The sequence below is a fragment of the Corvus moneduloides genome, chromosome 23 (genome assembly GCF_009650955.1).
Source record: "Corvus moneduloides isolate bCorMon1 chromosome 23, bCorMon1.pri, whole genome shotgun sequence".
Classification (NCBI taxonomy): domain Eukaryota; kingdom Metazoa; phylum Chordata; class Aves; order Passeriformes; family Corvidae; genus Corvus; species Corvus moneduloides.
The window spans coordinates 3,771,387-3,786,401 of record NC_045498.1 but is presented as its reverse complement, the minus strand read 5'-3'; the positions used below and the strand labels follow the sequence as shown (position 1 = coordinate 3,786,401).

Genomic DNA, 15,015 nt, shown 5'->3' with positions numbered 1-15,015 from the left:
GATACCCATTGCATTGGCAGCTTTCACCCCTAATTTTTCATGGTTTTTGTGAAAAGGTGGAAATGAATGTAAATTCTTTGCATATCTTTACTTTAGTCAAAGTATGACAAATCACCTGGTTTTGTTTGGAGTCACTCTGTTGTTTCTTTACATCATGGAAAAGCAAAATAGGGACAAACTGTATTCCATGATGGGGTGGGGGAGCAGCTCTTCCCCCTCGAGCTAATTTACTAATTCTGCTCAGCTCGAGACAACCTTCCTGACTGAGCATGGAGAGGAACAGGTGGGGAAAAATCCAAAATCAGCTACAGATGGGTTTGTTCCTTGGGGCGAGGAGAAACTTTCCAGAATGGCCGTGCTGCTTGGGAGGGCAAACGGGGTCAGTTCAGCGGCCGGTTCCTGCAGTGGCCACAGCACCCGCTGCAGCCATGGCACAGAGCAAGGCTCTGGGTGCAGAGCTTGGGCACTGGCTGCTCCATCCCTGCCCCGCCTGCCTTCCACACAGGTGGGCACAGCTGGGGTCCTGCAGCAGGTCACTGTCCCTCTTACCCCTGCAGAGGAAGGGCGCTGCTGTTTTCTACACCACCAGTGTTTAAATCAGAGCTTTTAAGCACCTTTGCATCACGTGTGACACTCTGGGTTACAGTGGGCAGAGGAATTTCCATTTGTTTAATTTTGTGAATGAATCCACAGTGTCCCACTGGCTGCCTGCGGGTCCCCTGGCAGGGATGGAGCTGAGGGACGCTACTCGAGTGTTACCTTAGGTCAGCAGAGGGCTCTTTGGTAATTCTGCCTAAATTCATCTGCAGGACCAACCTTCTGGGTTAAGCAACCTGAAAATAAGAACACAATTCATGGAGGATTTCCTAAAAACATTTTAGTGTGTGTTTGCTGAAATCCCATGGACAGGCTGCCTGAGGGATGGCAGTTCGTGGTCAGAGCAGGAGGGACCCCAGGCTTGGCTCTGGCAGCTCTGCTCCTCCCAGGCCAGCCCTGGCCCCGCAGGCTGAGATCCATCTTTCAGGTCCTTGATGCAATGGACAGCACTCAGTCCTAAACCAGGCCCACAGTCCCCTCCCAGTCTTGAGTTGCATTTCAGTGGTGCTGAATTTCATGGAAATCGGTAGTTTTGGCTCTTGGAAGCAGCTCTGCTCCTGCTGCTGCTGGAGCCCGTGGACCTGGGTGCTTCCCATGCTTCTCTGCAGGATAGACTGAGCTTTGCAGAAAGAGCAGAGACGGAGCTGAGGACCTGGAGATCACGGTGTCACCCTGGGCTTGGGCTGGAGCTTGGCACGGGGAGTGTGAGTGGTGTCACTCGGAGGTGCAGAAGGTCCTGGGCATGCCACGCTGTGCCCTCCCTGGCCCAGAACTTGGGTCCATTCAGGCTCACTCCCCCCTTCCCAGTCGGCTGCCCTGGATCTGCTGAGGAACGTGTGTCACCTTCTGCCACCATGTTCCCAGGTGGACATCCCACTCTGGATGGCTGCGGCCAGCACAGCCGCGAGGTGAGGGGCCACCACGAGCTGCTTTGAGGGCAGGCACAGCCTCGACCATCCCAGTGCTTCCCAGATGCCTCTTCCTTTCCGGGACAGTGTATCCAAAATGTGCTCTGTGTGTCGGTGTGGATCAGGTGCTGACACCTGACCGAGTGTTCCTGTTTATTGCCGTGCTGATGGAGCCACGCTCGGGGCTCCTCCTCACCCACTCAGGGTTGGCTCAATTCTGCTTCACCTCCGCGTGTTTTCAGTGTGTAAACATCAGACTCCTGGGTGGTGGTTGGACTCCATGAGGCCTGGAGGATCGAAGCATTAAAAAAAAGGAATGAAAAGTAACAAAACCAGCGCAAAAAGCCCCAAGACCCACGTTACTGTCCGTGCTTGGAAGTTCTGGCTCCTCTGCGGTGATGGATGCAGCTGGGTTGCAAAGGCCTTGTTCTTGAAATGAACAAACCAGGCTTTTTTTTCTTTTCTTTTCTTTTTTTTTTTTTCTTGTTTTTTAATCCATTCTTCCCTAGTTAAGGGTGCATCCAGCCTTGTCTGCCACAATTCCTTCCCCCCACCCCCCCACTCCCATTCCCTAGGGAAACACAGGTGCCAATCCGGTGTTGCAGGTCATGTTGTCCTTGCCGGGCAGCCGTCGGTCGTTGAAGGTGTGCATGTTGATCACCGCGTCCGTCTTCACCATCACGGGGGGCTGGGGCTTGTGCTTGACCCGGCGCTGGCAGGTGAGCGACAGCCGGATCTCGTCGGCCACGGCGCTGCAGAAGGAGCGCTGGGGACAGCGGGGACAAAGCGCTCCGTTACTGCTGCAATGTTCTGCTCCCCCTCTGCGAGCAGGGGGGCTGGAAGGGCTCAGCAGAGGGTGAGCATGAGGTTTGGGGCTGTTTCAGGCATCGGCTGAGCTCTGCGGGACCGCGGGGCTGCGTGGGCACCTTGGCAAGGGCTGTACCTTTGACAGGCTAAATCCTGCACAAGGGCAGAGCTGCAGGCGGCTGCTGGAGCTCTGGCTCTATGTGATCCCTGGGGGGAGGCGGGGCCGGGTCTGACCCTCCTGCTACTGGGCAGCTCTCATTTCTCTGTCTAGTCCACCGTGAGGGCAGATCGCTTTGATTTCTGGTCATGCACACAAATAAATGCACGTTCCACTTACTGCATCGGGACACCCACGGAAGAGGAAGAGCATAAAAGCAGTTCTGTTGTTTCCTGAACAGATCAGCCACTGATGGGCTGCGTCTGAGAGTGTGGCAAAGAGTTGGTAAAACAGTGTGAGGCTTCCTGGTGGGCCCTGACTCGTTGCTCTTTGAATGGGAGTGGGGAGAAGGCATGTATAGTCACACCTGGAAGGTGCAAGTGATTTCAAGTGGATGTAACAGCTGAGAAAGGCCCGTCCTAGGGACTTCTGCCTATATTTTAATGATTTATTTGTCAGCTTGCTCTAAACTACCCTACAAACGTGTCCTGGTCTGGCTGCTGCAGCAGCAGATGACCCTGATCAGAGCAGACATGACTTTCCCCCAAGTGGAGGCTGTCAGAGGGACAGACCAGTGAGCCCCTGGGGATGGTGTTTTAGGGGTGCCAGGCTGGATCCCTCTGCCCCCTCCCTGCCTGTCTCTGGGGTCAGCATGCTGGGCTAAGGGGGCTGAGGGAATCAGAGGGAATCAGTACCTGCTCACGCTCGGCCGTTTTGCGCAGCTTGTAGATGAACTCCACCATGGCCACGAAAACAGACAGCACCAGGCCGGCTGCCAGGACGATGAAGATCCCTCCGATGTTCTGGATGCCCAGAGCACTGGCCTCCTTGTTCTCATCCTCAGGGCAGCCGTTCCCCCGCCACCACTTCTCCTTCATGACGTGGAGCTTGTCCTCCTCCTGGAGCTGCAGGATGGCAATGGTGATCTTGTCCCTGTACGGTGACCCTGGGGATGGGAACACCATTATACACAGAGGGAAAGTGGGACTAAAATCCCACCAAGTAGGGAAGGTGTCTGTGTTAAGCAGAGCAGTTCAGACCTCTCTTCAGCAGGCAGACAGTGTAAAGTCTGGTATTTGGAATTTTGCCACTGGGAGTGGATTATCTTAATCACCCCTGTTGTGTTTGCGGTAACCGGCCCCCCTCGGGGTACCTGCAGAGCTGTCACTTACCCATGGGTGTCCCAATCCCATAGCCTTTGGTGTCAATGAGCCCCCCGATCTGGGTGAGGTTGCAGTTCCTCTGGGTGATGTACTCGATGGTGGTGGACTCCATCAGCAGCGCGTAATCGGCCGTCAGGGTTCGCTGGATCCCCTCCTCGTTGTTTTTAACCAGTGCCGTGGGTTTGCTGCTCATGAAAGCCCACATTTTTTCAAAGGTGGAAATTTTGGATTTCTGGAAAAATGATATGCCCCAGCCCCAAAATAAGAATGAATATCCATTTGCTGAAAGCTGGTATCTTTTCAGTAAATAATAATAATAGTTGAGAACAGATCACACAATGGAGCAACCATAAATTTGACTTTGTCTTAAATACCTCTTTTCCTTCACTGTCCAACATTGTTTGGATTTATGTTGCCATAAAGTGAGACATAGGTTGCAGCAAACATCCCACTGTGCATGTGCTTCTGGTCCTGAGGAGGAACTGAGATCCTGCCCAATGCCCTGGAGGCCCCCTTGTCTCACAGGCCATTGTTAGATCTGCTTAAATGTGTTCATTTCCTAACCAGGATTTGTTTACCCTGTAATGTTTCTACATGCAGCGAGAACAGGGAGGGTTTTGGAGGACGTGGTTTTCTCTACACTCTATGATATTTTTGTCTTTCCTCAAGCATGGCAAGGAAACATGTCTCCTCTGAGATATGTGCAACTGCCAAACAGATTTAACGCATCCATGTAAACAGAAGCACAGAGATATTCAAGAAGATTGTCTTATGGCTAAAAATAAACATGGATATTCTTTCACTATCAGCAGACATTCTGTTGCAAAGGAAGGAGTATGTTTCCTAGCTTGCTATTCGTGTGAATGTTTTTTTTCTTCTAGAAAAATGTGTTGAGTGAGAAGAAATATGGTTATTTTACGTCTTGCCATAACATTTGAAATGTACCATTTATCTACGAGCACCTTCTGAGTTGTCTCTGTCAGTTATCACAAAAGTCACAGAATCACAGAGTCCCAGAATGGTTTGGGTTGGGACAGACCTTAAAGCTCATCCAGTTCCACCTCCTGCCATGGGCAGGGACACCTTCCACTATCCCAGACTACTGGTCAGAACTGGCTTTAGTTTAGGAGGATTCCCCAGACAGGCAGAGCAGTGTCCTCTTGCCCCTTCGCTGGTCCCAGTGCTCCTGTGGGTCAGTGCTTCTGTCTCAGACCAGCCCTGTTCCTCCAGTGGGCTCTGGAACAGCACTTGGATATTGAGGCTTGTGTTTCCACCGCTGCCGGCTCTTTTATGCACCGTTCTTCTTTTCTGCCCAATTTCTTGTTTTTCCTAGATCTCTTTTTGCCTTCTTATTTCATAAGAGGCAGCTTAGTCAGCCAAACCTCCTCCTCCACTGTGCTCCTCAGCGAGCCTGGAGCTGGCTGATAAGTCAGAGAGCTGATAAGTCCCTGTGCTTTGCCTGGAATAAGGGCGGCCGCTCAGCAGCCGCTGCACGGGGAATCGCTGCTGCAGAGCTGTGACTTCAGCCGTCGTTTATCTCTCTACTGGTCTCTGTCCTTCCATGAGAAAGCAGGAGATGGAGCCCCAGCCCAGCCCAACTGCTGCTGCCACAGCTCCCCTCCATTTCTTCAGTATCACCCAAAATGTGCCAGCATAGGTTCTTCTGATAAAACCATAATAAATAAAGGTGAGGTAGCTAAAAGTCCCTTGTAATGCTTCGTATTCCAAATGCTTTTCCCATCCACCTCCTTTATTCCAGCGTGTTTAGCAAAAGTTAAACAAAAGCTCATCACCCCAGAGCTGGGTAGTGCAGTGCTGTTCAAACAAAGGCTGTTCCTCTGCCTTTAACCCTGTGGGCCCCTTCTCCTGACTGAAATACCCAGGGATTCATTTCTTCTCCATTAAAGCTCATGCTTGTTATAATCCACTTGATGAATGCACAACAGTGGATGTGCCGGAGCAAACTTCATTCAAGAGGCAGGATAATCTCCCTCGCTTGAAAATCTGGACCAGTGCCTGTAAGGTAGATTTGTGGCATCTATCAAACCTCAAAGAGCAGCAAGAAATGTAGCCTCCAAAAGGATTATTAAATATCTGTACATTACAATGGGTAATTGAAATGAATCGTGTGCTCGGCTGGCTGATAAGGACTTGTTTAACATTTATATAGTTCACATCAGAGGCCTCTTGGTTCCTTGGCTGTCCCTCTCTCTTCTTCTCGTTCTGCATTTAATGCTCCCTGGGTGTTGACACAGAGCTTTTAACATCAGTGTTCTCCCAGTTTAGAGCAGAGAGCAAAATAAACTGGCAAAAAATCAATAGGCTGCATTTAGTGAAGCAAATGGGACTTGCATGAGGCACTGGACCTCTTCAGGCGACTGAAATTACATGAGACAGGGTTCCCTGGAAGAGAAAAACCACTTTTCTCTTCTTCTCTTAAATCACTGCTCCTGACCAGCTTGAAAGGATTTAATTGTGTTTGGGATGCCAGGAAGAGTCCAGATTTCTCACTGCTGGCTGTGCTCCTTTGAGCCCAGCTCCGGCCGTGCCAGGGGTCGAGCACTCCTCCAGCTGGGGCACACCTGGGTAAGGGCTGGCCACGAGAATGGAGCTGCTGGTCACTGCTCATTTGTGCCTAATGAACAGCTGGAACAGAGATCCGGGCACAGGGCCAAGACCCCGGCAGGGAAGATGAGGTGGGGGGTCCCTCCAGGAGGGAGGTCAGGCCATTGGTGCAGCTCACACACAGCCCTGGTCAGGGCAATCTCGGGCTCTAAAACCTAATAAGAACACTGCTTTTCCAAGGGAAAATTCCCCAGCTGGAATTTCCAGCACAGCCCTCACAGGCTGATAGTTTGCTAAAAACCTGGAAGCAGCTGTCAGTCATTGTGAGAGTGATGTCAGTCATCTATCCCAAATCGCAGGAACAGCAAGGGCAGGAGCGTCCCTGCTCCAGCTCACACTCAGTTAAGCCAAAGAACATGTTTTATAGTTGAGGGAAAAGTTCATTTCTCCCTGTCCTCCTCTCAAATACTTGGGTCACGCTGCAAAGGCGTTGCTTATCGATGGGAATTTGGATGTCGTCAGCCAGGACTGCACCATGGAAAAAAGCAAAACAATCTTAGTCGTAATTTAGTAATAAAGAATGCCTTAAATTGTGTTTATTTTGCTGATGTTTTTTTCTGTGTTCTTTATTTGTATGTGCATTTGATTTTGCTGGACTCCTGCTTTTACCACTGTTTACCTTAAAAGATCCTTGCTGGGGTTAGTTACTGGTCTGATCTGGTATTTGCTGTGCTGTAGCTGGGTGCTAATTTCTTCTTGAGACATTCCCCATTTACTTTTATGGGCTTCTTAAAAGAAGCATATCTCAGTTTGTTGTGGATAAAGAGACCCTCCTGTGCCCCCACATTTTCTAGAGGGTCTCCAGGTCCCCTTCAGTGACAACTTTGCTGCCAAAGGTAGATGAGGAGGGACTGCTTGGGTGCTCTGAAGCATTAAGATAAATGGTCTGACACTGGCTTCTTCCTGGCACAGAAGATCTTGTGTCAGGAGCTCCGGGATGTTAGGACTGATGGAGATATTACTAATTATCAAGGGCTGGTGCTGCAGCCATGGCTCACACGGGGGGGTCGAGTCTCATTCCTGCTCACATCTCTCCCTCCAACACATGTGAGTGGAGCTTCTCCTTGATTTGTTCAGGATAAATAATACCAGAATCTGGTCTGCTGTGCTCTGCATCTTAATCACCTCGTGTTAGTGCTAAATGAGATGTGTGTGTGAAAGCCGAGTGCCAGCCCCTCCGAACGCAGCGATCACAGCGACACTGAGAACGCCTCCGAGTTCATTCTTCAGAGTCACAGCTCAGAAGCCACCTTTAATAAGCAGTTCTGCAGGGCCAGTCACCCAAATCAATTAATGGAATCGTTTAGAGGAGCCCCTATGAGGCACCTTGCCAAGACATACACGCTTTTTTAACAGCCAAATTGGCACGAAAGGAACTTTCAGGCTTAAGATTTTCAATTCCATCCTGTATGAAAAAATAAATTGATTTCCACCAACTGAAGATACTTAGCCTTGAGGATTTAACATTTCTGTATGAGTGAGTATCTGTACACACATACGCACACTCACACCCAGACTCCAAACTGCACGTGAGGCCTGGCCTTCCATTCAGAGAGACAGCATCCTCTGTGGGATGGGAAGGATTTCTGGCACGAGTTATAATGAACTCTAGATGCTGTTCCTAAATTGAGTGATCTGTGTTTATTCCTGTAACTCAATCTGCATTGCCAGGGAGTAAACACCTTCTCAAAAGTTCTTTTCATGAAGTCCAAATCTGCCAGTATGGTTCGTAAAACTCTCTCTTCTTCCCATTTGCCATGGCTGGTTTGCTCAGCTGCATGGGGCCAAATTTTGTGGGAAAAGCATCCCTCGCTGTGCAGCTGTCCCAGAGGTGTCTTGGTTCCATTGGGACCTTCTGCAGTGTCCCTGGTGAGCTCTGCACGAGCTCTCGGGCAGCCTGAACAGAGGTCGAACTGGTCAATGCTTTGGGAACCATCTCATGGAACAGCATGGAAAGGCATCTGCCTTCATCTTCCTCCCATTGCCCATTGCTCCCTAAGATCAGCTCCCAGGATGGTGCTCTCCTCCTGCATTCCTGGGGGGGATCCAGCATGGACTGTGATGGGCACTGACAGAGGCTGCAGGGCCCGGGTGTGCTCAGGGTTGGTGTGTGCGGTTTGCAGCTGATTTAACACAGAGAGATGAAGGAGCGCGTTCCTGCTATGAGGGGAATGACTTTGGGGAACAGCCATACAAGGAGCCAGGCGGTAATTTGGGCCAAGTACAGCAGGTAATCCACGGAGCAGGTGAGATCCTCATTTGTGTGCTGCCATCAGCCTTTTGTCCCAGCAGTGACAGCGTGTTCAGAGCTGCTGGAGTGCTCAGGCTCTGGATGTCCAGGAGTGCTCTAGGACCCGTGGCTGGCGTGGGCTGTCTCTGCTGGTGATCCCTGGAGCAGAGCAGAGGAAGGGGAGGGAAGCCATGTGCTGTTCCTCCAGTGCCACTCATCTGAGGGAGTGTGGATCCTCAGCTGACACCCGGTGCCCGGAGCTCTGTGCTGTGACAGGTGTCCCCATGGAGGTGGCACTGACAGAGCAGCTGAACCAAAACTACTTCAGGAATTACCCAGTTGAGGACAAAGACCTTGCTGGGGGCTGGCAGAAATCCTGTCTCTCCCACGTCCCTCTGTACTCGAAGGACAAGTGCACAGAGCATCCCACATGGGCGCTCCCACTGCTCCAGTAATGGAAACACTTGTCAGAAGGGACATTCCTGAGAATTCATCTCCATACAACAATGATAATAAAAAGGAAAAGGAAAATATGCTGCATCAATAAACCATGCCAACGCTGTTAGAAGCCTGAAGTATGATTCTGATGGATAATGATATGAAGCAATAAATATACTGTGTCCTGGTGACTGTTAAAAGAGATAGTTTCCTTTTATTCCCATATAAAATTCATATTGGAAAGTGCAGTTAAAGCACACAGTTATAGCCTGCCTTTCCCTGCTGGCTGTTCCAGGTTTATATGGCTTTGGAAGATACCACCACGCATCTGGCTGTGCCATGGACAGAACTGCATGGACCAGCTCCACTGCAGCAGGCAAATGGGCCCGCAGCAGCAACTGGGCATTCCCAGAATCATTAAAGATCAAACTAACCCCTCCGTGGTTCTTTATCAACCTCTGCTGCTGCCTGTCAGAGTCAGGACAAGGATTCAGGGAGGACAGTGGCTTCTCAGCCAGAGCAGAGCCAAGAGAAGTTGCACAGGAACAATGCTCTCTCTATTATTAAAATCCAGCATATTGATTTCCTTTAATGAGTCTTGGCAATTAAACTGCTAAGGCCTCGTCAAGCTGCCATCACCCCGCGCCTGCTCAAATATTGCAGCAGCAGGCACAACCTGCTTGGTAAAGCCTGAACTGTGTTTGTCCCATGTGTGTCCTTCTGCATTAGGGTGGCGGAGGGGGAAGGAGCCAGAAGTGCAGGGGAGCCAGCCCCCATTCCTGAGCCAAAGCCTGGGATCTGCCTGGGGCCTCTTTCCTTGCCAGGGTGATAATTCCTTAATCACCCCTCATTTCTATCCCTTAATTCTCTCTCTTTTTAAGCTGGGTTTTTACAGGCCAGTAGTGGTTTTAAAGGTCATTTTACATCTCTTAGTTTCTTTCTATTTTTGAGGCAACAGTGGAATCTGACTGACTTCTGAATTTAATTATGCTTTAAATAGAAGAAATTAATGCAATTGGATTGTGATGCACAGGTAGTGTTACCTTGCCCTGGATCTCAAAGGTTAATAAAACTGGATTACCTTGATATGAATACCTGAAGGACAAAAAAGGTATTTCAGCTATACAAGATACTGGTCAGGAAGGGCACTTTGCACCATCTGTCCAGCTGTGGGTTTCATTTGGGCTCTCCTCTGTCCCTGAAGGCTGGCTGGATCACTTTGGGGGCTCCATGGGGCTGTGCTGGCAGAGGCAAGGAAGGAGCTGGGTGGGTCAAATGTGGAAATTGGGAAGATGCTTTAGGGAATGTAAGATTATTCTGTAAGACTTTAATGCAAGCTACACTTTGGTATGTCCTACGTTTTAGGGTGACTGAGCCAATATTGGGTAGAGCCTCCAAAACTGTAAAATCAGTTTAATTTTGTAACTGTGAGCTCAGTTAACAATAGAAAAGGGGAATTTAGCCTTGGTGGGACTCAGGTAAGTGACACTCTCAGTGGGCAAGATGTGAGACTGAAAGAAGCTGTGTGGAAGGAGCAGCAGGGGCGGCTTGGGAAGCTGTCTGTCTTTGGATCTTTGTTCTGGCTCCTGATGGCCTCAGCATGTTGCATCTCTGCCCAGAAGGTAGAAAGCCTCTGCCCGGTCTCACCTTGAAGAAGGTCATGGTAGCTCCATCCTTCACTGCTCCATACTCTATTTTTGTCTGCTTTGCCAAGTCATCTGCCGAGTCGATGGGGGATTCCATCCTCTCCACCGTCAGGAAAGCCGCAAGGTTGGCCGTGTAGGACGAGATGATAATTAGGGTGAAGAACCACCATATGCCACCAATGATCCGTGTAGACAGGGCTTTGGGCATCAGCTCCGAGCCTGGGGTGGGAGAGGGGAAGGAGGGGAGAGGAAATAGAGGGAAAGGACCCATTTCATATATCCATATGTACATTTCATATACATATATATATATATATGAGATCAGATTTCGCTATCAAAACTGTTCCAGCTATGTAATTAAAGCCAACTGGTTTTGAGGCAAATTATCCAGACATCTTACATGCGATGACATCAGTGGGGTTTTTGTAGCATTTGCAGAAAAACCCTCTCCCTTGATTACTGACCTTGGGTACAGTGCCCAATTTACAGGAAACATCCAAACTGAAGTAATTAACTGGGCTGCTTTTATGAGATTTAAATAGCAAGCTATTTATGAACTTTTATAAGTGTTTTGTTCTGCCATTTAAAAAGGGCTTTGCTTTTAAACAGATTATTTTCAAAAGACTCACTCTGGGGAGTGTGTTCAAATACACAAGGTTTTAAAAAAATCAAACAGCGAGAGAAAGGAACTATCAGGGTGCAGGGCTTTGAATGCCAGTTAGAAGTGGAGAAGCAGGAGATGTTACAGCATAAAAGGTGTAGTGGGTCTGGAATGACTTTTACTGAGCAGACATGAAGGGCTGAATGGGCTGTGCTATTTTTCTAATCACCCAAAACACCTTTTAAAGCCAGGCAAGAGCTTTGGGTTTGAAACAGCTGTGCTCAGAGGATTTATCAGCCTGGAATGTGTAACAAAGATTGGGCTTTGCAAAGCAATTTTAGGCAGCATGGCATCAAAGCGGAGCATGGGGCGTAGTTTTGCTCCCTTCAGAGTGCAGCAAGGAGACACCAGGAAGAGGAGAAGTCCTGGATATTGAGGGTGCTTTGGTTCTCCTCAAGATCCTGTTTCTTCCCTCTTCCATCTCCGGCCCTTTGATGCATCGGATGCTGTGACATCAGTCTGGCTTTGAAATATTTTTCTTCTTAGATGCAGAATTGAGTTAAAAAGAATATAGCTCTTTTCATTTATCAGCATCTGATAAGAGAGATGATTCATCCTGCTAAACCATCTTGCTGGGAACTGTCACTGTCCATGAGGGCAGCCGAGATCCAGGAGGAATCTCTATTACAGGCGGCAGCGGTGGCAGTGGAGCTCGGAGCAGGAGCTCTGTGCCTGCCACTGAGCCAAGGCTGTGCTTCTTTTGCTCTCTGGATATAACCAGTGATACACGGTAAATTAAAGTGTGACAAATGTTTGACATTTTCCACTTATTTCTATTCCTGGATTTTCTGCAATTAGATCACAGCTGAATTTTGTTCCTTATTCAGAGCTGCTCCCCAGCTCCCCCCCTGCTGCCTTCTGAACAGATTTATTCTACTCATTCCATTGCTCTATTCCATTCACACACAGGAATGTAATCCCATCCATATCCCGTTTTTGAGGTCCCTGTCATGGTGGCTCACCAGTGCCACTGACAGCACTCCTGAAGGGCTGCTGGGCAGAGGCTCCCAGGGCAGCTCCTCACCTCTGCCCTGGGCTGGGGGAGCTTCAGGGCGTCTCACACTGCTCAGAATGACCAGGGGAGGGGAAAAATGGGGATGGAGCAGAGGGCAAAACACCCTGTCTGCTGGAAAAGTTGATTTAGAACAGAGAGGGCCATGTCAGAGATCCTGAAACTGAACAAATGATTTGAATAAACAGAAATAGGAATCTACAGAGTCTCTGGGATGTGAGGAATGAAGCAGCTGAGGGAGATGAAGGCAGCATACCTCCTTGGAGCAGGCTGGGTGTGTGCTCAGCACTGCAGGGGCCAGGAGGTACCAGGAGGTTGCAGCCAAAACAAATTTTAAATTTAAAAAACCCTAACAGCAGGTGGGCGCTGCCCTACCTTGCTGCATCAGCGCTCCCATCCCGAACCAGAAGCTGTTCAAGAGGGTGAAGTTGTTCTCCACGATATCCGAGCCCGGGTTGCAGGGATGGGCGTCGTACCACTCGTACGGGCTGAACCTGCGGCACGCACGGAAAGCAGAGTTTGTTAGTTGGGATGTGGCAGGACAAGACCCTAAAGGAACTGGAAAAAAGGAGTCTCAATGCCTCTGGTGCTGCTGTGCAGGGGCTGCCCACCCTCTGGTGAGCAGCTTTATACAGAAAAAGGCAAATTCAGCCCAAGTCACCCACATGGCCATAAGTCCATGTCCTGCATTCCGGAGAGCAGAGAGACCTGGGAAGCCAAGTTCTCCTGAGGTGTCTCAGGTTCTCCAGAGCCTTTGGTCACTTTGGATCATCTCTTCAATACTGCATCCTACAACAGCACCCAGAGCTCGTGAGAGTGGGATGGGATGGGATGGGATGGGATGGGGTGGGGTGGGATGGGGTGGGGTGGGATGGGATGGGATGGGGTGGGATGGGGTGGGGTGGGGTGGGGTGGGGTGGGGTGGGGTGGGATGGGGTGGGATGGGGTGGGGTGGGGTGGGGTTGGGTGGGATGGGGTGGGGTGGGATGGGATGGGATGGGGTGGGGTGGGATGGGATGGGGTGGGATGGGGTGGGGTGGGATGGGATGGGATGGGGTGGGGTGGGATGGGGTGGGGTGGGGTGGGGTGGGGTGGGGTGGGATGGGGTGGGGTGGGATGGGATGGGATGGGGTGGGGTGGGATGGGATGGGGTGGGGTGGGGTGGGATGGGATGGGGTAGGATGGGGTGGGGTGCAGACACGTTACCTCCCGTATGTAGCAGTTTGAAAAAATGGGGAAAAATGGGAGACGCCTCAGTCATTCTGCAGCAACAGCAGGGACAAACTGTGGTATTTCAGGAGATTCCCCCACCAATGTGCACGGGAATCAGGGTGGGATTTAGGTCACTGAAAAGTAGAACTTTCCACTATCCTGACAAGCAGGAATTTGGCCCAGTCAGGGCACTGGCAGAACACTGGCGTGTGGTGACAGTTCGCTGTGAATTGCTGTGTCACTTGGCCCTGTGGTGGGTAGTGGGAGAAACTTATTCCCTGTGGGGATGTATTTCCATGGATAGCCCTGTAGTTCTTGAGCAAGACTGATGGAATTTTCTACGCATATCTCTGCAAATTCTGCCCAAGATTGGCAGGCAAGCACTGCCGGGAATGAGCTCATTTAGCCAGGATCTGGGGAGGATGCTCAACAGGAGAGATGTTAATATTTTTAGAGCTGTTTATTTACATTTTCTGAGAGTCCCAAATTTTGCAGAGATTAAATTAAAAACATAATTGGTATAATTGCTTTTGAACCAGGCATTAATTATCATCTCCGCTTCCTTCTGGAATCCCTGGAGATTCACAACAGCCCCTTCTCAAAGCCCAGCCCACAGCCTGTATCAGGAGATGTTTCCCTCTGTAATTCTCTGCCAGATGCGCCACCACCCAAGGAGATGGTTTGTGGCACAATTCCAGGGGTGCCCTCACTCAGACAGTTGGATGTGTTTGGAGAAGGGCCCCAGCTCTCTGCCAGGTCCCTCCTGGCACTGAAACCTGCCCTGGGCATATGCCAATGTGGAGCCGTGGCCCCGGCATGTGACCAGAGCAGTGCCAAGCATGGGAGGGGTCCGTGGGGAAAACCATCACAGAGGATGGACAAGGCACAGCCCACGGCTCTTGTGGCTTTAGAAAAGATTACCCTGGGCACAGCTGTCCCACTTTTTGCTTCTGTTTTCCACCTTCAAGGTACACTCTGATGAGCTCTCCTTTCCTCCCTGGTTATCTCACCTTCCTGAGGCAGGGACTGTTCCCTGGGCTGAGTTTGGGGTGTGGAACCACAGGTCTTGCTCAAGCTGCACCCTGACATTCCTGCTTGTTCATGCAGGTGATGGTTGGGCTGTCCTTGTTGCTCACCCTCCTCTGCTCTCTAAATCAGAGCAAATCAGCAAGGAAACAAGAACCAGGCTGAACTCAGACCTGGCTTTCTTTATATGCTGCTTATTCCTTGTAACTTGCTATAAATCCACACCAGAGGTGGATAAAGGATGGTGTCTCAGTCCTTTCTGTCGGATAAAGCCAGAGTTCAGGAATTAGATTAAAACTTTCTTGGGCTGCCAATGAAAGACTATGAAAAAGAAAGGGAATGGGTAAGATCAATGAGCCTGGTGAGATGACACACTGGAGAACTTCAAGGTCTGAGTGAAAACCTACTGGTGCAGCTCAAATGACAGAGAAATATTCAGAAACCTGCAAAGCAGCAACAGCCTCCAGTGTTTGAGCAGAGAAACCATTAGTGGAAGCAAGAGGTAACGAAGGAAGGAGGGAGAGGAGCTCGTT

The 15,015-nt window shown here is 50.0% G+C and overlaps 1 protein-coding gene across 1 annotated transcript in view; it reads right to left on the bottom strand.

Annotated features, from left to right (window-relative positions):
- Nucleotides 1-1,974: 1,974 nt before the first annotated feature.
- GRIK3 (glutamate ionotropic receptor kainate type subunit 3) overlaps nt 1,975-15,015 on the bottom strand; it is a 105,461-nt gene continuing 92,420 nt past the window's right edge. The window contains exons 12-16 of the mRNA XM_032132384.1: nt 12,620-12,738; nt 10,573-10,790; nt 3,642-3,864; nt 3,165-3,415; nt 1,975-2,271 (exon numbers count right to left, since the gene is read on the bottom strand). Of these exons, the coding sequence (XP_031988275.1) occupies nt 2,077-2,271; nt 3,165-3,415; nt 3,642-3,864; nt 10,573-10,790; nt 12,620-12,738 (1,006 nt within the window). The 3' untranslated portion in view covers nt 1,975-2,076. The remainder of the gene's footprint in view (nt 2,272-3,164; nt 3,416-3,641; nt 3,865-10,572; nt 10,791-12,619; nt 12,739-15,015) is intronic.